We start from the raw sequence: 24,067 nt of genomic DNA on the forward strand, positions 1-24,067 counted from the left end.
AAGAAAATTGTTAAGTTTCTGTGGGTGATATTCAGCTTTTATCTGAAATCATAGGTACTCTTTGAGATACAAAGGGGCAGTAGGGAAAATCCATCAATGCCATTGACTTGTTTGAAGTAAAAACCAAATAAACTTGGAAATTGGATGGATTTGAAAAATCCTAGAACTTTCAACAAAATAAATGTTAAAAAATTGAATATTATCAAAATAAATGTAAATCTAAAGAGATAGTGAATTCACTACAATCTGAATTTTGAGGAAAGCAGCCAAAAAAAATATACAGTTTATAGTAAGCATCAGTGCAAGAGACAGAATTAAAAAGTTTCCTGGAACACTGGTACAACCCACTGATCCTGGAAATCGTCATTTTAAAAATTGTCCATTGTTGGTTTTGAGATTTTTAAATTTCAGTTTCCATATTTTCAGGATTGGGGTGTATAACTAAATCACCACGGGTTGGTATATGTTCTTATAGTTAATTTCTACCTCTCAAGATCTTGTTGACATGATTTTGAAATTCTTTGTCTCCTCTCGAGACAATCAATCAATCAGTGCTGCTGACATGAGGCTTCCCTGCTTCTAATGCAACTGAAAACCAGCCTCAGATTCAGATTCTCCCCTTCAATCCAATTCCAATCCACCTGCTCATTTTTTTTTAATGGATCTAAACATTACTTAAGCCTACCAACTGCTGAGATGTTTTGAATGAATTTCGGAATGGTTTTCAACTTTAGGAAGGTATATTGCATATAAACTGCTTATGTAGAATATTTTCCTTTGGGTTTTAGACAATTACAAAGTACAGAAATCAGGAATAAGGTACAGAAGTTGCTATGATGAAGATGCAGTCCAGCTGTTTCTGTCACTATTTCATCACAAAAAAAACGTCATGTGCGCGCAGCTGGACTTTACAGAGTCATTCTCATTGAAGGAAGAATCATGGAAGTCCCGGTGGATGGATTAAATCTTCTTAAATCTATGGGAAATTTACACCTTTGGAAGAAATTGAAGATATGCCCTTGAGGATTAGGACTCAAACTGAGCTGTACTTTAAGACTTGCATATGGGAATACATTTTAAGAAGCGTAAGCAAATTAATTAAGACAGTGAAGATAATAATTCAATCTGCTCTTCCTACCAAGCTAATACCAGGAAATAATTTACAAGTAGGGGTGGCCAAGGCATATAAATTCGCCTTGAAGGTGTAACCAAACAACACAATGTTCAATGTAAGTGGCCTCGTATTCACTGTGGAGATGCATCAAACTCAAAGTACAATAAATTTTTTATTATCCGGCACACCTATGGGACAAACATTGTGCTCCGCATAATCAAGAGGTCCACATTATCAATGTAAAAAACACATTAAGTAATGGAAAAGTATTGCTGGAGGTATACACATCACTGTTTTACTTTATTTACAGTATAAATTATTTTCAAAAATAATGCAACTTGGCCTTAAATAAAACTTACTAGCAGACAGCAATCTCACTCAGACCCTGAACTGTCTACTTGGACATCGCGGTACATCGCAGTATTTGAGGAGAAATTGATTTGAAATTGAATCAACTGTTGATATTTCGTGTGGACATTCAATTGAACAACATGTATATTTACATGAGGTAAATAAATTTAAAAAAACTATAATGATCGAACAGAATAATACAGTAAACTTCACGGTAGTTGAGGTATATAATTTTTTGTCAGTTTATCAAGCATGCTGGTTAAAACAAAGTTTGCTGTATAATTATATTTTGATTTCATTTGTCATTGTAATGTAATACAGCTGGTATATTTTCTTCTCTGTGGGTACATGGGATAAAACACAATCATCAGCTATTAAATACAAAGGGAAAGAAATCTACTTGTCAGTGGGGAACCACTTTCAGGTTGGCTATCCATTCTCCCTAAATACAACGTAAGGAAAAGCTGAGAGGATTGCAGAAGGTAACACAAAGTAGGCCGAGGAAGGACCTGGAAGAACCGATATCATCCTTATTTCATTGTTTATCTGTCATTGTGACTACCAGTGTCCCAAAGTAATGACTTGGAGACAGTCAACAATTGAAGCCATGGTTGAAATGGTCAAAACCCCATTTCAAAATCTGGCAAAAAGATTTTTACAACATAGAATAAATTATAAAGTTAAGCTGACAATCTTACCATAATGCAATGCTGTCTGTCCTTCACTGTCCTGCAATTAGAAGAAAAAAATATTATTATAGACCATTTCCATCATCAGATAAATGTGGATCATGTAATGAATGTTCATATAGGAATATTAATGGAGCCACTGTATGACTTTATGATGCTAACTAAATCTAGAGTTAACTTTCAACAGGCCTGGCAGGTGGCCAGTGTTAATCCATTGGCCTTTAACTTCTAGGATTTGGCTTCAAATTAAGAATAGAAATCTCCCCTGTTGGCTATAAAGGGAATACACAAAGTGTTAGAGCAATCTGAATCCAGATCCTAATGGCACAGGAAAAAAAATGATCATGTAAGCAATTTGGAACAGTGTGATAACCTTTACAATTATCCCAAGTAGCATTTTTTCAGCCTGACTACTACAGATTTGCATGAGAAAACCTTGGGAGCAGTGAGAATACTACTTCCTGGGATCATTTCTCCCACCAAAGGCTCACGTAGATGAGCTACAGGTTGGAAAATGTAATAGTAAGGAATACACTTCCTGAGGCTGAACTTCACAATATTTTGGGACAGTACAGAGAAAACTCATTACATATCTAACTATGTTTGAACCTGGCTTTGGAATATTCAGCATTGACACAGAGATTCATAGGCAGTAAATGTTTCGTTCTCGACACTAAACATTATCAGCTTGATGATTAATAAAAACTAGTTAACCTAACCCACTATCCTGAGTTAGCGTGCTTATATATACAAAACAACAAGAATAACTTATATTTACACAGTAACTTAGACTAAAAATGTCCCATGGCACTTTGTTCGACTATTATCAAACAAAATGGGCAAAGAATACACAGCTATCCCTTGTTTCACATTTCTGACGTGTTCCTGTAAAACAGCATGCAAAATGAAAATCACTTTCCCATATGAAGAAATGTAACAAGACTGTATTATATTCTTCAAGTGTAGGTAAAAAGTCTACTTGCGACGTTAAACTAAAAACTGACTCAGATGTCTAGATACTACTTAGCAACAGCCCATTTTTCATCCTGACTGGTTGTTGCTTGTGACCCTCTCCTGATCCCCTCACTGGTTGCTTTCTGTCCCTACCTGTTTGCCAGTTGCACCCTCTCAATGGTTACAACTGTCTCCCATCTACAGGTTGATCACCACCCTCTCCCATCCTGACTGGTCACAACCCTCCACTGACACCCTCGTTGACTGCTTCCCTCTCCGGAACCTCTCACTGGTCACTTCCCTCTCTCGAATCCCTACATAATTCACACCATTGAGTTCCTTTTTTATTTGATAAGTTCCAGTGAACCCTTGCTTGTAATGGTCCCCCAGAGACAGGTAATGGGAACAGGCACCTTGTTCCCCACGACAATTCCGAGGATTCTTTCAGCATTCCTACTATGCCGGGGTGTCCTATTTAACTTGCAGCAATTAGCTATGGTACGTCCAGTCTTATCAAAATAGAAGGATATTTCTTTCTTTATTTACCTTTTAGATGCCAGCCTTTCTCCTTTATTAGTTTAACATCCATCTGTTTACTTCATATCCAGATTCCTTTATTGATTCCCATATGACCATTTCCCCACATGTAACTATCAGTCAAAGATGTATCGGATTTCCATAAGAACTGCTGTTCTTTAGATCTTCAATATTTGACACTCATCTAAATAAGTCTTGAGGGTTACCAGAATAATATTTCAGAATACCCCATAATAATGATTTCCTTCACATTTTAAATTATTTTCTCTAATTCCCGTGAATGAATACACTGATCCCAAAGCATTTCCTTTCCTCTTGTAAATTCCACAAACGTTTGATTAGGTTTCTTAGTCTTAAATTGAAATTGACAAGCTTCAGGGACAAGTTCACAAGCATCTTTTAACAGCTTCAAAAGCTGCTGATTGTTCTTCTGACAAACTAGTTTACACGTTCAGAGCTGTTCAAATCTTTTAGGAGACTTCAACTGCACAGTTATCTTTTCAAATTGGTGCAACGCCTTTCAAGTTCATCCTTTGCAAATTTAGGTATTAAAATGAGCTTTCTAGTTAAATTAAGACCCTTAATGGAATCAGAATCCTCATCCGAGGCTCCATCTTTTCCTTCTTCTTTTACTCTACTGTTTTCCCCAGCAAAATCATGTGTCTGATTTTGGAATTCAAGATTTTTTTTTAAACTTAAATTTCCCTTTCATTTTCTTCCTTATCTCCATTTTTCTCTACTTCTTTTTATTTTGCCAAGTGAAGCCTCCTTTATTTCCATGTTTTTCCCCTTTTTCTTCCCTTAACATTGCTCTTTTCATCTCCTTTTCTTCCAGTTCAAGTTTTTTTTTTAAATTTCTAACTGAATCTTAGCTAATTCTAGCAAGGACACATTAATTTCAGGGTTAACACAGTGTGGAGCTGGAGGAACACAGCTGGCCAGACAGCATCAGAGGAGCAGGAAAGCTGACCCGAAATGTCAGATTTCCTGTTCCTCTGATGCTGCCTGGCCTGCTGTGTTCCTCCAGCTTCACACTGTGTTACTCAGACTCTAGCATCGGCATTTCTTACTATCTCTTAATTTCAGGGTTCCCTCTTTTTAATACTAAAAGCTGAGTAATTAATTTAAGTATCTCAACATTACATGATCAAGATTTTATATCTATATTCAATCTATCCACCGATATGCTCACTCACTATCCATTGTCAAAGATTTTAAAATAACATTTTTAACTGTTACATTTTTAGTCCCAAAGAAAATTTTGCTCCCAAAAAACATGCCCCGAGGCCCACCAACAAATCTCCTGTCCCACCAGGGGACTGAACATTCTGCACCACAGCTACACAACCAAAGACACCTACCGCTCCATCCCCCACCCACCCTTTGGAAAATCCCACCACAGCGTTGTGTTCCTCCTCCCAGCTTACAGGCAGAAGCTGAAATGGGAGAAGTCTTCACGAAAAGAAGTACAGTGCTGGTCTGAGGCAGTGGAAGACGGTCTCCGGGACAGCTTGGACTCGGTGGACTGGACCGTGTTCAAGCGTTCAGCGGAAAACCCAGACAAGTTCGCCACCACCGTCACCAACTTCATTACCAAACATGTGGAGGGCTGTGCACCAAAGAAGTCAATCCGAGTGTTCCCCAACCAGAAACCTTGGATGAACCAGGAAATCCACTCCCTACTGAAGACCAGACGTATACATTCAAGTCAGGTGACCCAGACCAACACAGGAAATCCAGACATGACCTTCACAAAGCCATCAGGGAGGCCAAGAGGCAGTACTGGACCAAGTTAGAGGCCCAGACCTACCAAACAGACACCTGTCGCTTATGGCAAAGCCTAAATGACATTACAGGATATAAAATGAAACAGTGTAAGATAGCGGACAAAGACATATCCCTCCCTGACACGCTCAATGCTTTCTATGCTTGGTTTGAGCAGAATGCCAACGGCGAGGTGATGTCTGCCCAACAGCCCCAGACACACTTGTTCGCTCTGTCACCACTTCAGACTTTAGATCGGTCTCCCTGAGAGTCAACACAAAGAAAGTAACAGGCCTAGGCGGTGTACCTGGCTGAGAACTCAGATACTGCGCAGACCAACTAGCAGAGGTTTTCACCGACATCTTCAACCTCTCCCGCCTACAAGCCGAACTCCCCACCTGCTTCAAGAAGACCACGATCATCCCCGTACCTGAGAAAACACATGCAGTGTGCCTTAATGATTACCGCCCAGTGGCTCTGACTTCAATAATCATGAAGTGCTTCGAGAGGCTGGTCGTGGCTCACATCAACTCCAGTCTCCCAGCCTGCCTTGATCCCCTACAGTTTGCCTCCCAATGTAACAGATCCACAGTGGATGCCATATCCCTAGCCCTGCACTCCTCCCTGGAACATCTGGACAACAAAGACACCTATGTCAAACTCCTGCTCGTTGACTACAGCTCCGCCTTCAACACCATTATCCCCTCCAGACTGATCTCAAAACTCTGTGACCTTGGTCTCAGCTCCGCCCTCTGTAATTGGATCCTCAGCTTTCAGACCCACAGGCCGCAATCAGTGAGGATAGGGAACTGCACCTACTCCACAATAACACTCAACATTGGAGCCCCCAAGGATGCGTCCTCACCCCCTACTGTACTCCCTGTATACCTACGACTGTGTTGCCAAATTCCGAACGAATGCCATCTACAAGTTTGCTGATGACACCACCATAGTGAGACGGATATCTAACAACGATGAGTCAAAATGCAGAAGGGAGATAGAGGGCTTGGTGACATGATGCAATGAAAACAACCTCTCTGTCAACATCAGCAAAGCTAAAGAACTGATCATCAACTTCAGAAAGAAAGGAGGAAAACACACTCCCATCTACATCAATGGAACTGAGGTTGAGAGGATGAAGAGCATCAAATTCCTCGTTGTGACAATAACTGGTGACCTGTCCTGGACTCCCCATGTAGATGCAACAGTCAAGAAGGCACAACAACGCCTCTTCTTCCTCAGGCTGCTCAGGAAATTTGGCATGTCCATAAGGTCCCTCACCAACTTCTACAGATGCACCATTGAAAGCATACTGTCTGGGTGCATAACGGCCTGGTCTGGCAACTGCTCTGCCCAGGACTGTAAGAAACTATAGAAGGTGGTGTACACAGCCCAGACCATCATGGAAGTCAACCTTCCATCCAAGGACTCTATTTACACGGCTTGCTGTCATGGAAAGGCAGCCAACATCATCGAAGACCCATCGCACTCTGGTAATGATCTCCTACAACCTCTTCTGTCAGGCAGAAGATACAGATGCCTGAACACACGCACAATCAGGTTCAGGAACAGCTTCTTTCTGGCCGTTATCAGACTGTTGAATGGACTCTAGCCTCAAATAATGTAAACTGCAATGTAACCTGTATGCCTCTAAGTCTTTTTGATCTGTACATCCTTTGCTTGCTGTGATCTGCCTTTACCACTCGTAAACAAAGCTTTTCACTATATTTTGTGACGAAACGTGACAATAAATCAATTAATCAACCAAAGAGCTCTAAGTAATGTAGTCAGAGCCATTTTGAAACTCTGCCCATGTAATATACGTCACAACAGCACCTCAGATTTGTGTGCAGTACTACCACATTGTTAGTCTTTTCAAAAAATTATTTCTTTCTTAAAATTTCAAATTTATAAAAATCAAACTAATTTCTATCCCACGAAGGGACCCATTTTGTTATGATGTCAGCTAATGGCAATGTCACATCTCAGAATGAAACCTGGTTTGATGGACCACACATTTTACTTTTTGCAGATTTTTTTAACTGTGATCAGTCACTAAATGCATTCACAAGAGGCTGTCAATGGAGTTTTAACAGAGGAACATCAAAGATTATTACACACAAAAGGAACGAAATGAATTATTTTACACTGAGAACTACCGAAACGGTTTAAATTACAAATATCAGAAATAAAGACTCAATCCTTTTACTCTAAACAACAATCTTACAATAATTCAAACTTCACTGTTCCACTTTAACTTCCATTGTTCAGTGGATATGGCTGTAATTACTTTCACTCAATACCATCTTCTTTAGTTAATGTCCATTCTGAAGACCCCTGAACAAACGGTTTAACACAGCTCATTTACTCCTTAAACTTGTGTTCCTTAAACCCACACATTCAACAACCTTGGATGACTTCCTCTTGCGACAACTTAAAGCCTTCTGTTTCTGGAGCTTTTCTTTTCATACAACGCAATAATGAAACCTAGATTTCAGGGGCTAAATTATAAGGTGAAATTATACAAATTAGGCCTGTTTTATCTAGAATTTAGAAGGTTAGGGAGTGATCTGATTAATGTCTTCAGGATATCAACAGGAAAAGACAGGGTAGGGAAAGATAAACTATTTCCACCGGTCAGAGATTCTAGGACTAGGGAACATAGTCTGAGAATTAGGGCCAGACCATTCAGAAGAGATGTTAGAAAGCACGTCTATGCACAAAGAGTGGCAGATATTTGGAACTCTCTTCTACAAATGCAGTGGCTGCTGGATTACTTGTTTGTTTTAAATCTGAGATAGATAAAGTTTTGTTAAGCAAAGCTATTAAGCAAATGACCTGCCAAAGGCAGGTATATGGGACTAAGCCACAGATCAGCCAAAATCTCACTGAATAGTGGAGCAGGTTTGAGGGGCTGAATGGCCTATTCCAGTTCCAATATTCCTAATGATTTTCAAGAATTTCAGAACTTATTTTCTATGCAAACTGCCTTGAAGATAGTTGCTGCCATATAACATTCTCTCCGACAGAAGTCAGCACACTCCATGACCTTCTGGATGGCTGTCTTTTCCAAAAGAAATCTTATTTTTCTCTGTCTTGCTGTGTCACAGGACTCCTTACAGCCCATATTTTTCTCTCCTCTACCCTTGTTTTCCAAAACACTGAAATATTTACCACAAGGGTTTTTCTTTTGAAAGTCTCAATTAAATGCACATAAACACACTTCCAAATTGACCTGCTCCCAAGTACAGAGGACAGAATGAAACTAAAACAACATCCCCTTCTTAATATACACAATACAAATCAAACATAAAGCTGCACATAGTTACATCAATTTTAGAAGCTTCCAAATAATAAAAAGGATATATCCTGAACCTGTAATGCAGGTGGAAGGGAGAAGCAGTGAGTGGGTTGACTGCGATGGAGAGACAGTGAGCGGGAGGGCTCTGAGAGGGAAGTGGTGAGTGGGAGGCTGCAAATGCGGAGAGTGGAAGGTTTGAGAGAAGAAAGCAGCAAGTTGGCAAGTTGCAAAGAGGGAAGTGGTAAATCGGAGGCACGGAACAGTTTAGGAGAGTTAGTGAGCAATGCTGTGTATTTAAAACACAGACTGCACATGTGCACAAACCAAGATAAAACAAAACTGGAGGCCATCAGAATAAGTATTATTACTTACAAATGATCCTAAACCACAGATACGCTACTATAATATTTTAAATGAGGGCAATATGTAATAGGATCAATACAAAGGCTTGCTAAAGCAGTTAATTCTAAGTGGGTCGAGTTGTGGACAGTGCGGAGGGCTGTTCTAGGTTACAAAGGGACATTGATAGGATGCAGAGCTGGGCTGAGAAGTGGCAGATGGAGTTTAACCCTGAAAAGTGAGAGGTGATTCATTTTGGAAGGGCAAATTTGAAAGCAGAATACAAGGTTAACGGGAAGATTCTTGGCAGTGTGGAGGAGCAGAGGGATCTTGGGGTTCATGTTCACCGTTCCCTGAAAGCTGCTACCCAGGTGGATAGAGTTGTTAAGAAGGCGTATGGTGCGTTAGCTTTCATTAATAGAGGGATGGAGTTCAAGAACCGTGAAGTTATGCTCCATATATACAAAACCCTAGTTCGGCCACATCTGGAGTATTGCGTCCAGTTCTGGTTGCCTCATTACAGGAAAGATGTGGAAGCTTTGGAAAAGGTGCAGAGAAGATTTACCAGGATGTTGCCTGGAATGGAGGGAAGGTCTTACGAGGAAAGGTTGAGAGAGTTAGGGCTTTTCTCTTTAGAACGACGATGAGAGGTGACTTGATAGAGGTGTACAAAATGACCAGAGGTACAAATAGAGTGGATAGCCAGAGACTTTTTCCTAGGGTGGAGGTAGCTATTACGAGGGGGCATAGTTTTAAAGTGAGTGGAGGTAGACATAGGGGAGATGTCAGAGGTAGGTTCTTTACTAAGAGAGCGGTCGGGGCGTGGAATGCATTGCCGGAGAGGGTAGTGGAGTCGGCCTCATTAGGGCCATTTAAGCCGCTATTAGACAGGCATATGGATGATGGTATCAGATGGGGGTGGAGGTTAGATAGACCTTAAATTTAGTGGGCCGAAGGGCCTGTACTGTGATGTACAGTTCTGTGTTCTAAGTTCTCAGCAATCTCTTGAAGGAGGAGTTAGAGACAGTCATATAAAGAGGCTTGGGGAGTAAATTCTGGAACCAAAGGCTTAAATGGTTGATGGCACACTTGCCAATAATAGAACAAAGAAACTAGAAGATTCACAAGAGGCTACAGTTGGAGGAACAGAGATCTCCACAGCTTATGGTAGAGGATAGTACAGAGACAGATAGATTATCAAAATATTTAGCTCTTCTGTGCTGTTTTTACATGTGCATTAAGTGGATGAGCTGCACCACCAACCAGACGTGATGGAGAAACATGCTTTCACTGCCTCAGAGACTGTTAAGCTAATAGCACCTTTGCTGCCCTAGACCTATTCTCTCGGAATGGGAGCCTGCATACTCCATGGTCTTCTGGATGGCTGTTTTTCTAAAAGGAATCTCATTTCTGTCTGTCTTGCTGCGTCATTGCGCTCCTTACAGCCCATTTTCTCCTCTTGTTTTCTAAAACGCTGAAATATTCACCTCAAGGGTTTTCTTTTAAAAGTCTCCATTAAATGCCCTAAAACAAATTTCCAAATTGATCTGCCCCCAAGTACATATGTCAAAAATGAAACTAAAACACAGTATCCCCTTCTTAATATACACAGCTTTAAGTTTGATTTGTATTGTATGTGGTTATGACAATTTTAGAAATTTCCAAATAATAAAAAGGATATATTACAAAACTTCATCACACATTCACTGCTGCTTTTTTTTCTTTTATTGCAGTGCTTCTGTAATGCATGGTGAAGGGTTACTTCCATTTGGGTCTTGTTTATTGGATTAGTCTCGGAGGTCATGGCTGAAATATTATTGGATTGGGCTACTATCAGAGATAAAAAAAAAATTAATGAAAGCTCAAATTTGCTGAGAAAGTTGCAGAGTGTGTAATTCTTTAATGATGACGCTTCAAGTACCTTACCGCAGCAGCTCCCTGAAGATGCTCTGTGGTTGAGTGTCATAATGAAGGTGAATTAAAATGTAATGTAATGTGTTTCAGTTCCCTCATCCAAGGCTTTCTAGCTGTAACATTGATTTGGCAGCAGTGCTGCCAAAACAAAACCACAACATCACAGAAACACACAGCGAGTCACACAGCATCTGACACCACTCTGATTTCTAGAATGTTCTCCTAGTCAAGGCAGGGGCAGCAGGGTCTTTTTATTTTCCCCTCTTTACTGTCCTCACCCCATTGCCATTTCAAACCTTTGATCTGGGGAGGAGATTGGAGTTGAAAACAGGTTTCCCAAGAGATTGGAGTAGTCTTCCAGGTGACCATTTTCAAGTGCAGGCCTAAACAATGAAAACCACCGACCTGCCTTCTGTATTGTGTAGGTGGACGGGACTGCAGTGTCATAGTATCCTTATAGTGCAGATAGAGGTCATTTGGCCCATTGAGTCCGCACCAACCATCTGTATCCCACCCAGATACCACCCCACTGCATCCCTATGACCCCGCACTCACCATGATTAATCCACCTAACCTACACATACCTGGACACTGTGGGGCAATTTAGCATGTGCGAGGAAACTACAGCACATGGCGGAAACCCACATGGGGAAAATATGGAAACCCCATACCGTCACCCAAGGCTGGAATTGAACCCAGGTCCCTGGCGCTGTGAGGCATGCAGTGTTAGCCAGTGCGTCACTGTGCCACCATGGTGTGTTGCTACTGTATAACGATAAGGGCGAATGTGGGGTGATTATTTTCCTGTTTACCCCAGGGTGCTACAGGCATTGTAACATCTTACCCGCTGTTCAATACAGATCAGCCGGCTGAACACAGGTTAACGCCGGGCTCTTTAATCAGTTTGGTGTTGCACCCCAGCCACTTAGTTGGAAGCAGCCTCTAAAGTCCAAAGATTGTGCACCCCACTCCATGCCAACAATACAAAAATCAAGGCTTACAATCTGGCGTAGAACGGAGGGAATTCTGTTCTGCCAGAAGACACTTTTAAACAGAGGCCCTATCTAATCTCTCAAGTGGACAAAGATCCCATGACACTGCTAATTAGTAGAAGTGGAGAATCCTGGCCAATTTCTTTTCTTGCATCCCAGAAGCAGATTATCAGGGTCCTTTTTTTGAAATTTTTCTTCAGCTTTCGTGGGATGTGAGCATCATTAGCAAAGACAGCATTTGGGGCCCATCACTAATTGTCCTTCAGAAGGTGGGAATGAACCACCTTCTCAAACCTCTGTAGTCCACGGGATGCCAGTACACTCAAAGTGCTGTTAGAAAGACAGTGCAAGGTTGAGATAAACTGTTGTCAATGACGGAACAGAGGTATAGTACCACATCAGGAATGATGTGCAACTTGGAAGGAAAATTGTACAGGTAGGCGATTTAATGCATCTGTTGCCCTTGACTTTCTAGGTCATAGAGATCGCTGGTTTAGAAGACAGTGTCAAAAGAACCTTGGTAAGCTGTTGCGGTGAATCTCGTCTTCACAATGCTACCACTAATTTACTGGTGGTGAAGAGAGTGAAAGCTTAAGGTGGTAGATGAGAAGCGCAGCACATGAGCTGCTTTTTCATGAATGATGTTAGAATTCTTGAATTTTGTTCGTGTTGCACTCATCCAGGCAAGTGAGAATATTCCATCACCTTCCTGACCAATGACGTATTAATTAAGATCATAAGTAGGCCACTCAGCCCTTCAAGACTGCTTGCCTCTCAATTCCTTCCTAACAATGAAGAAAGGTCATTCATGTAGCAGTTGAAGACGTTTGGGCCTAGGGCAATATCCAGAAGCACTCCAGTCATGTCCCGAAGCTAACATTATTGGCCTCAGGACACCTACAACCAGTTTCTTTTGTGTTTAGAATGACTCCAACCACTCAAGAGTTTTCACCCGATTCCCAGTGAGTTCAATTTTGATAGGGCTTCTTGATTCCTCGCTTTGCCTTCATGTCAAGGATAGTCTGTAACAAGGTCAGGCACTGATCAGTCCTGGGGGTTACCTAAACTGAGCATTGGTGAGCATGTTATTGAGTACATGCTGTTTAATAGCAGCAATGACAGCATCTGCCGCTTCACTGATGATTGAGATTAGATTGATGGCAAGCAATTGACCAAATTGGATTTGTCCTGCTTTTTGTGGTCAGGACATGCCTGTCCAATTTTCCATATTTTCAGTGAGAGTCCAGTGTTCAGGATGTAAAGGAACAGCTTGACTAAGAGCATGGCTGGTTCTGGAGCACTGGTCTTCAGCACTATAGTTAGGATGTTGTCAGAGCCTGTGGCCATTTCTTGATGTCACATGGATGAAGTAATTTGACTGATGACTGGCATATGATGATGAGGACCTCAGAAGGTGGCTGAGATGGATCAGTCACTTAGCACTCTGACTAAAACTGGTGGCAAATGTTTCAGCCTCACCTTCTGCACTAATGTGCTGGGCTCCCCCAACGTTGAGGATGGGATATTATCATGTGCTGCTTCTGCTATTTAGCATGAATGTAGTTCCATGCTGTAGTTTCATCAGGTTGGAATCTATTGTAGGTGTTTCTAGTGCTGCTCCTAGAATGCTTTCTGATAACAAGGTCTCACAAATTCAAGGTATGCGCAAACTTAATCTTACATTTCTTATGTCGCAACTACATTTCAGTGGCTGTAGTGCTCTTCAGAATCTACGATGGTCATGAAACATGCTATGTAACGGAAAAGTCCTTCTTACTTTTCTATATCTATAACAATCTGTGTGCTCAGTGCTGCAATTTCAACCCAAGAATTCTTCATGAAAGGAAATTCAGTGAGTATGGATGACTCCAGATAAGCAAGCATTTGACAGCAGCAGGAATTTCATAATGGAAGATAAACTATTTCTTAGAACCCTGATCCTAAAATTATGTGGGGAGCTTTAAAGATACCGCTTACCCAAAGTGAGGGATAATGGTGCTGCAAAATGGAATATTCCAGTTTAAGTAATGATCAGTTCTCAATTCAAATCCTAGCAAGGTCAGAATGCAAACAGTTTAAAACACAAACATTACAGTGCAAGTACATTGTTATCTTTGGAACACTGCTTCCAGCACTCTGCTCCAATAATCAGTAGTGGCTTCAATATTTCCTTTGTTCCATATTTCCCACATGACTTGTAACAGTCTCTAAGAGGAAGGTTACCCATGCACTGCCAACTGGGAAAGCTGTGTAGTGGTTTCACATGCTCCCTCAGAGCTTGGCTAGACTGTTCAATTTTGATCTACATTTCATCTAACCAATCTCTTATTTAAATACACAGCACATTAAATATAATCCGTGCAGTCAAATTGCAGCTGGATTTATCAGAACACTTTAGAAGTCCAATCACTATTTTTGTAAATAGGATTTTTTTTGTAACAGATAAAAAGAGGGTTGATTAGAAAAGTGGGATTGAAATACACCACCTGGTATGATACTTAACTATATGGACAAAGCAAGTTCAAGGTTTCACTCCTATTTGGTGATGAATTTGTTGATAAAAGTCTAATTACATAATTTTGTTCTGCTTGCCCAGAAGCCAGTTAGACCTTCTCCTCCTCCCCTGAACCACTGATATAAGCAATCTCAGCACAGATCAAGAATCATGTTAGGGAATCTTGATCAGTGAGTCCTCTACCAGGAGGTGCCAGCTGTTTATTTTTAATGATACAGTGGCACAGAGGTGTTGTTGTGTATCACATTCACTAAAACATTAACAATGTTATTTAGAACAACTGCAGAATGCTGTAGGAACCTGAATACAGAGAGGAGCCTTGGGCTTTCTGTTTAATGTTATCCGCTCAGATACTGACCTCCCCCAGGGACTGTATCTGGACACAGAGGGGCAACATGCTTGGCCTTATCTCTCAACACTACTTTGGCAGCAGGATCATCCCTATTTTGACAGCAATATCATCCTGAATAAGATCATCCAAGGTAAACAGGGCAGATCGAAAGATGTTAGCCAGACCAATGGCAAGCTAGTGCTCCTCTTGACCTGGAACTGGAGTGAGGTTCACAATTTCAGAAACAAATGCCTTTCATTGTATCAGCACACGACTAATGAAATAAAAACACCAACTGCGGAGAATGCTTCAATGAAGTCAAACATTCCACTCTAGATGAACAGACATGGAATACAGTGGATGTAATACAGATGTAATCAGTTATAGTAATGCCACGTAAAGAAAGTAATTTTAATTGGTGCTCTGCCAGAGCTAAGTTTCATTGTGTTTACATTTACTTTATCATAATCTCAGTATCAGAATATTAATATTAGAACTGTGACAAACTAACACCACTCACAAACGCAATGTCATAGTCAAGCATGGAGTGTAGAGCAACGTTTCTCTGATGGTTTTCAATTTCAGGACAATTGTCTATTGACAATCAGGATAAACAACTAGAAGAAGTGCGAACTGAAGCACAAAGCACAATAAATGAGAAGGATTAACAAAATTAGTTAAGAGAGCCATACTTTTCCCTCTTTGGAAAAAAAAGAGTGTTTATAAACTTAAAACTTACCATCCAAGTTAAACTAATATCCTATATGGTCTTACACACAGTTCCAATATATTAATCGCTACCTTCTAAGACCACAATATTATGTGGGCTGACTTGCATAACATATAATTGTGCAAAATGTCAAAGCTAAAACAAATGAGAAGTAATTAGTTTTCACTCTAAAATAATGAATGCTTATGAGGATAAAGTGCACAAGAGTGACTTACAAATAGTCATCCACTTTTTGATTTCACTGAATGAACAAACCTTGCATAACTAATACAGTCGGCTCCATAACCTCTTGTGGTGTACACAAGATTATCCAACATCATCTATTTAAAAAAAAGTTTATCTTTCCATGCTTGACATCAGCAAAAACAGGATATGAAGAGAAGTTACTTCCAACTAAATATCGGGAAGAACTCAGTCACTGCCTTCAGTCCCCTGTACAAACTCTTCCTTAGCCGCCAGATTCATCCTGAGGCTATTCTAGATGATCCGCAATGTTGGTGTTGTAAGGTAAGCTTTTGACAACCACCACCAAGACTGCCTGTTACACTTTTCTATTAAGTCCACCACTGTTTCAATTCACCTGCTGTTGAAATTCTTGTGTGTAAATGTGTTATCTCCAGATTGGACTATTCCACTGAACTCCTGCTTCCTGTATCGCAACTTACATCAAGTACCATTCATTCATGGCACCCGTACACGTAACTTACTGTGGTTTTCTATTCAGGAACATCTCAATTTTAAAATTCTCTTCCTTGTTTTTACGTCCCTCCATGGCCTCGTCCTACGATGTTTTTGTAATTACCTCCAATTCTAAAACCAAGGCTTGGGTGTTCCTTCAATTCTCCAACAACACAGATTTTAATCATTTCACCATTGGCAGCCACACTTTCAACAGCATAGGGTCTAAGACCTGAAACTCCCCATCCTTCCATGTCTCTTTCTTCATTTAAAACATACCTCTTTTGTTAAAATGCTTTGTCGTGTGTCAAATATTCTAAGATAATGCTGTTGTGAAGTGCTTTGGTGCTTTTGACAATGATAAAGTACTTTATTAAAACAGTACTTTTACAAATTAAGCTGTTGCTGTTTTGCAGTATTGGAATTTTCTCCTTCCATTTTCTGTTGGTGTCAAACCACGATTGTTGAGGCCTCATTCATTGTAACAGCATCATCTCAAATGGGTTTTCTTTGAAACATGCACCACCTACAGGCAAGAAAGGGCAACCAGGGACAATTTTCCTATGTTTGGCGAGTTACAACAAAAATTCAAAATATACTTCAACAATTTCACTGGAAGTGGACATCAAGGAAACTCTTCTGCTATTTTCAAAATTGATATCAAATAAGAGTGCTATCAGGAGGGGAGATTTGTGTACAATGCAAGAGTTAAGCAGAGTGATCCACTTCAGAGAAAGGTTAAAAGTGAATTGTTTTTATTGAAAAACGTTATGACACAGATGGAAACCTGTTTAATTACATAAAGCTTTGATTGTTTTTCAGTAGAAGGTACCTGAAAATAGAACCAGGTTTTTAATGGAGGAAAGGCCAACAGTCAGGATTGGTGTGCAGCATAAAGGAATCTTTCCCAGAACCCTCCCAATAAATAAAGCTGCAATTAGGAATTACACCTGACACACAGTGCAGTGCTTTTAAACAATCTTGCGGCTGATCTAATTGCTGCACAGATGGGAGGCAGGCCTTAAGCTGGTTTATCGATTGGATTAACTACCTAATTCCCAACAGCTAAATGGAATAGTACAGTCTCTGTTAGCTCAAACCATGGTAGGAAACTTGTTGCGTTGAACTGTGATTTTATGCATTTAAGAAAAAAAGACAGAGAATAAAATGTTTTAAAAACATTTTAAGGGAACTTTTCTCATAGGAAGATCATCTTAAAGGCCCATCACATAGGAAGTGCAGCACAGAAATAGGCCCAGCTGGTCCGTATCAATGTTTATGCTCTCCATCTAATCCTATCAACATGTTCTTCCATTTCTTTCTCCCTTGTGTACTTATCCAGCTTCCCCTACAACCCATCTATTCTATTCGCTTCAACTACTCCATATGGTAACAAGTTACAGATTCTAAACACTCTCTGGGGGTTTTCCCCAGAATTCCTTATTGGATTAGTCTATTTGGTCACTGCGCAGGCTTCCCTTTTCTACACTGCAGACTGGTGTTGCTGTTTATAAAACTGCTCCAGGACAACATTCAAAGTATCTGTTGGATGATGCCATTCAAATTTATGTTTCTTTTATGCAGGATATTTTCTCACTTCCACGATTCAGATTTCTTTTGCTGGTAAAGCAGTGGCTCCTCTTCACTGGGAGGTGTTTACACTTACTCCATGCCAGTGTTTGAATTTCACTTCATAAAGTCACAAGAGCATGGAAACAGGTCCTTCGATCCAACCTGTTCATACCGAACATAATCTCAAACTAAAATCGTCCCACCTGCCCCCAAACCTTTACTAGTCAAGTAATTATTCAGATGTCTTTTAAATGTTGTAACTGTACCCACACCCAGCACTTCCTCAGGAAGTTGATTCCACACACGAGCCACCTTCTGTGTAAAAAATTTGCCCCCCCATGTCTTTTATAAATCTCTCTCCTCCCATCTTAAAAGTGTGCCCCCTTGTTTTGAAATCCTTCATCTAGGGAAAAGACAACTACCATTAACCCTATCTATACCCCTCATTATGTTACATGCTTTATGGGCTTATTTCAGTTTGCCCAAGATTAGCCCTGTGAGTGAGCGAGCTTTTAACCCCTTAGGCATCATGATGGAAATAAAAAAGCTATTAACAAGCAGAATATAAAGATAGATATGTTTATTTTTTGCCACAAACAGGCAGAGCAGCATATGACTCCAGTAGAGTGAGTTTGGAGGTCACATCACCAGGGAACAGTTTTGCTGACAGTAGGACAAATCCTAGCTGTGGAAGCATGATCTTCTGCCAAAATACGCACATGGATTTGAATGGTAACCCACATGTTCTGTCACACTTGATGCCAGAGACAACCATTCAATTAAATTATCCTTCTGTACTCTTCGTACTTTCACATTTTCCATGGCTTTCAATTTTTATCCTGTTCTGTGCCCTGCCCCCTGACCCCACCCACCGCGGCGCCCCCCCCTCACCGCCACCCCCACCCCACTTTACATAAATGTCTTACCCTCTCCACAGCTTAGCTGTCTTTTACCAACACATGAATTTAAGCCCACCTGACCATCCTCTTGCTTAAGTGGAGAGACAGATGGTAGTAAGCATGAGAAATGCTCGAGCTACTGGTGTAACCATCTGTGTAATTTTAATCTTCAGGAAGAATTGCATGAAATGCTGAGTAAACTTCATGACAATATAACCCAAAAAGAATTTATTGCACAGAAGGAAACCATAGCTCTTTGAAGGAACTATTTAATGAGTCTGACTTCCTTACACTTGCCCACAACTCCAGAAATATTTCCTTTTCAAGCATTTACTAATTCCTCTTCTGAAAATTACTATGAAATCTGTTTCCAAGAATGCATTCATGGTCATAACAACTCACCACCCTAAAAGCCCTCATCTGCCCTTCAAAGATAGTAAGAACTGCAGATACTGGAGTCAGAGATAACACAATGTGGAGCTGGAGGAACACAGTAGTCCAGGCAGCATCAGAGGAGCAGGAAAGTTGACGTTTTAGGTCGGGACCCTTTTGCTGAAGAAGGGTCTTGACCTAAAACGTCAACTTTCCTGCTCCTCTGATGCTGCCTGGCCTGCTTTGTACCTTCAGCTCCACACTGTGTTATCTCACATTCTAAGGCACACCTGCTTTTTTTCTTAAAGACGGTTTTTCTGGACTTCTGTTTTCACATGGGACCTACTAAGTTAATTCACTGAGCAATAGGTAGACTGTTGGTACTATAGGATGCGCTGATATCTTTCCTAGACTCATCAGTAATTAACAAATTATTGCTGACATTATTGCATAAATTCCAGTGCACTACTGAGGGAGTGCTACACTGTTAGAAATGCTGTCGATTGGCTGAGATTTTGGACCAACTCTGCTTCTGTCTGTTCTGATTAGCAGGATGAATGCATTTGAAGATGAACTGCGGTTCCTCACAGCGTCCTTTCTCTGCTATCAGTGAAAAGAGAGAAGCTAGTTATTATTTCATTTGGCCAGTATACGAAGTGTAAAGTGACAGCCATATGCACTGATATAACATTGTTTCACATCCCTTCAGGTGTAGACAATGTAAAAAGTCCTAAAGACATAAATATTTATGCAATTACATATTTGTATTTCTATTGCCAACAGAAGAGACAAACAAACCATATTTCACCCAGATGAAGCAAGAGAAAATATGACTCAGGACTGATTGCCCGTTAATAATTCTGGGCTTTTGACATTGTTTATGAAGCTCAAGATCTTTACTTTTGCAATTCATGAGATTATCAGCAAATACTACTTCCTGGACACTCGATCATCAACTACATAAAGAAACACCTGGAGCTCGATGGTAAGGGAGACCTGAAAGCGCACAATTAGATTACATGCTGTGAAACTAGCTCTGCAATATTTTACTATTTGATACATGGACTACCATTATTCCACTAACCACCTCCCTCCTCTACCACTCTGTCTCTTCTCATGATTTTTGAATGGCCTTTCAGTGTATTAAAACTAAATGTTCGATTAGGTGTAGCATTGAAGGAGGCCATTGCACACGTTGTGTCTTTGCTATTCTTTTCAAACATGTTAACATGTTTGAGAACCATACTGACAAATGTAATGGATCTAAAAATTGTTTATATTAAAACATTAAGAGAAGACTTAATGGAGACGATAAACAATTCAATCATTGTAGGTTTACATGGCAGTTTTCCAACACCGCAGCTCAGAAACATTACCCTCACACTGGTCAATAATGTATTAATAATGATTGCTACCAAGGTTGCTGAGGTTTTAATAATCAGTCTAATTAAAAGCATATAAACACAAACAAACAATCCAGAATCATCACTTCACAGTTCTCTTTGGCAGTTCACTGCTTGGTTCTCCAGCCGCTTTTTATAGAATCCCTAGTGCGAAAGCAGGCCATTCAGCCCTTACAGTCCACACCAGCTCTCTGAAGAATATTGCACCCAAGCCCACAACCCTACCCTATAACCCTGCATTTCCAATGGCTAATCCGCATAACCTACATATCTCTGGACACTATGGGGCAATTTAGCGTGGCCAATCCACCTGACTGCACATCTTTGGACTGAAAAGTTTTCAAGAAAATTTGTAGCTCGGGTTGCGGATGAGGTTGTAGACTTGCTCACCGAGCCAGTGGGTTTGGTTGCAAACGTTTCATCACCCTGCTGGGTAACATCATCAGTGCGCCTCCGGTGAAGCGACAGTGTTCTGTCCCGCTTGTTTTTTTATATGCCTCGGTTTGAACCGGAAGTAATACCAACCACCCCAACAAACAGAGGCATATAAATAACAAGCGGGACGGAACACCGACACTTCACCGAAGGCGCACTGATGATGTTTCCTAGCAGGGTGACGAAACGTTTGCAACCAAACCCACCAGCTCAGCGAGCATGTCTACTACCCCATCTTTGGACTGTGGGAGGAAACCTGAGCACCCAGAGGAAACCCACACAGACACGGGGAGAATGTGCAAACTCCATACAGACAGTCACCCAAGGCTGGATTCGAATGCATGTCCCTGGTGCTGTGAGGCAGCAGTGCTAAGCACTGAGCCACATGCCGCCCCAAGTTTTCAAGTTAAATGCCTAGCAGAGTTCATGGACAGTTCATGGAGAAATAATATCATGATGTTGCACTTACCTATAATCACTTATGGATCATCATAGGAATACAGCTTGCAAAATTGTGGCAGACACAATGCCAACTGTAGACCCAGGAGGTTGTGCTTGCATTGCTCAGTCTGAATAGATTCCTTCAGATGTTCTTTTTAAAGAGTGAGAGTGAAGCTCACTAATACAAAAAAATACTATTTTGTGATTATTTCCTTGCCCACCTCCTAGCCACGTGCAAATCAATGTGGATTTTCAAAAACTATTGGAATTCATGGTGAATTTTGTGAAGTGAAATGCTGCTTAGATACGAATCCTCCCTGTGAACTCTCCGAGGTGCTGAAACAACACCTTGTTTGGCAATATTCTGTCCCCACTCCATCACTGCACAAATGAAAAGTTGAGTGACAGTATACTTGTCCTTCAGGCAGAGAGAGTCCTGTTTCATTACTTCTTCCAGGAGATATTATTTTAGGACATGACATATGATAAACCGGAGACATGACATAGTGTAAGTGGAACTTGCTTGGGAGGAACAGTTGACTTTGGACTAATGTCTCTCGCATGCTTTCCACCAACGAATGCTCTCCTCTTCCAATGTCTGAGTCTGTTATAGGTAAGTTGCTTGTAATTGATTGCTATGATTCGTCAACAACTCCATTATCATTGCATCATGCAACTAGAAGAGTGATAGAAGACAAATCAGATAGTTCTTCATCCTTTCTTAACCGGCAATTCCTGTGCTTTTACGAGATTGTTTGATCCCAAAGTAACTCATGCATTTTCAGGAAAAAAAAAGCTGTTCTTTTTTCCTTTAGACTTCCAAGTGCATGTTAACATTAAGTGTTCCTCACCCTGACTGAAGTTTGATGGATATTTACCGTTCCTATTGACAGTCAGTGGTGTCTATGCTTGGATGTCTTATAACATAGATTCTCATTTACCCAAACACAAGTTGGTGACGGAGTCTTGAAGCCAGAACTTATTATTGCTGTACTACTACTATTTAAAGTTATTCTCACAATAGCCGCGTTAACATTACTTAGGACTGTGAAAATTGGGCCAGACTGAGCACAAATCAATTGCTGCAGTGAAGGTGGTGAGAAAGGAAGACCATTAAGTTGAGGAGATGTAAAGGAAAGTCCCTATGTTTTCAGCCTCTCCCAAGACGATTTAATGAATAGCTCAGACTTTTATGTCTCAAACTGAGCTAGCTGGTCTCAGGTTGGATATTAAGATAAGTTAATAACCAAAAAACAGCCGAGGGTCCCATCTGTGGTCATTTTTGGATGATTTTCTTCTGCACGGCACACTTATCAGGACACAAGCATGAACTGTTGAAAGCTCCGTAATCATTTACTGCGTGAGCTTGGGCTGGTAGTGTTGTAGTGTGAGGCAATACACTTAGGAAAGAGAGAGAGAGATTGATAGAGGGAACATGATCTAGAACAAGAGAATGAATGAGAAAAGCATTTTAAAAGTAGCATCTATGACCAATAGCCGAGTATATCAAACCCTTTTTAGGCCACATTTGGAGTAATGTGTGCAGTTTTGGTCACTACATTACCTGAAGGATGTGGAAGCTTTGGAGAGAGTGCAGAGAAGGTTCACCAGGATGTTGCCCAGTCTGGAGGGCTTTGGCTATGAGAAAAGATTAAAAAGACTAGCATTGTTTTCGCTGGAAAGACGGCGGCTGAGAGGAGACCTGATAGAGGTCTGCAAAATTATGAGAGGCATAGATAGGGTGGATAGTCAGAGGCTTTTTCCCAGGGTTGAAGTTTCAATTACATGGGGACACAGGCTCAAGGTAAGAGGGCAAAAGTTTAAGGGAGATGTGCAAGGAAAGTTTTTCATGCAGAGTGTGGTAGGAGCCTGGAATGCACTGCCAGAGATGGTGGTGGAAGCGGGCACGTTAGCGATATTTAAGAGGCATCTGGATGGTTACATGAATAGGGAGGGAATAGAGGGGTACAGACCGAATAAGGGCAGAAGGTTTGTTTTTTAGTTTAGTCAGGCCATGATGATCGGCACAGGCTTGGAGGGCCAAAGGGCCTGCTCCTGTGTCGTACTTCTCTTCCTCTTCTCTTTCTCTAATATTTCAATTCCACTGTGCATTAATTTAACCTGATTTGAAGTCATATCAAGCGTGTATCACACCTCCGAACATATTTGCTAAAAAATGAGATTAGCACGCAATAGTTAGAGCTTCTGCTTTTGGTGCAACTGTGATTCTGACACTTGTTGCACCCAAAATTGCCTTTATTTTGAAATTTTTTTTCAATGTTTCACTCAAACTTATTTGAATAATGTCAAATACAGATCTTCCATCACAATACAAAAGCTTTATGTAATAAATAGCATCTGCTGACACCTGGTTACCATTTGTAACTGTGTGTAAATCCAGGAAAGTGCATGTGCAGAACTCCAGAACTGCGAACACGCAATGATTTTGCCAGCAGTAAGAAGCATGCAATTGAAGCAGAGTTCAAAAGGGGTGTGAGACAGGATGAGGGGAAAGAGGGAACACGGGGTGAAAAGTGAGGGTGAGGGAAAGAGGCTGGTGATGGGGCACCGGAGAGAAAGGGGATGGTGATGTGTGAAGAGGAGACAATGATGGGGAGAGAAGAGGAAACAAAGATGGGTGAAGAGGAGATAATGATGGAAGGGGAGACGACACAGTGATTGGGAGTGGAGTGTGGGGAATGAAGAGGAGACTGTCATGGGGGTGTGAGGGTCGGG

The 24,067-nt window shown here is 40.9% G+C and overlaps 1 protein-coding gene across 6 annotated transcripts in view; it reads right to left on the reverse strand.

Annotated features, from left to right (window-relative positions):
* The window catches only part of acbd6 (acyl-CoA binding domain containing 6), a 162,814-nt gene that overhangs the window by 18,647 nt on the left and 120,100 nt on the right, over positions 1–24,067 (reverse strand). For all 6 annotated transcript variants that reach the window (XR_007263069.1, XR_007263068.1, XM_020512278.2 and 3 more), the window contains one exon: positions 2,164–2,194. Coding sequence is in view for 4 of the 6 variants with exons in the window: in XM_020512278.2 (XP_020367867.1) it covers positions 2,164–2,194 (31 nt within the window). In the remaining 2 variants the exon portion in view is untranslated. The remainder of the gene's footprint in view (positions 1–2,163; positions 2,195–24,067) is intronic.

Source organism: Rhincodon typus, chromosome 10, assembly GCF_021869965.1.
Source record: "Rhincodon typus isolate 14 chromosome 10, sRhiTyp1.1, whole genome shotgun sequence".
Taxonomy (NCBI): Eukaryota; Metazoa; Chordata; class Chondrichthyes; order Orectolobiformes; family Rhincodontidae; genus Rhincodon; species Rhincodon typus.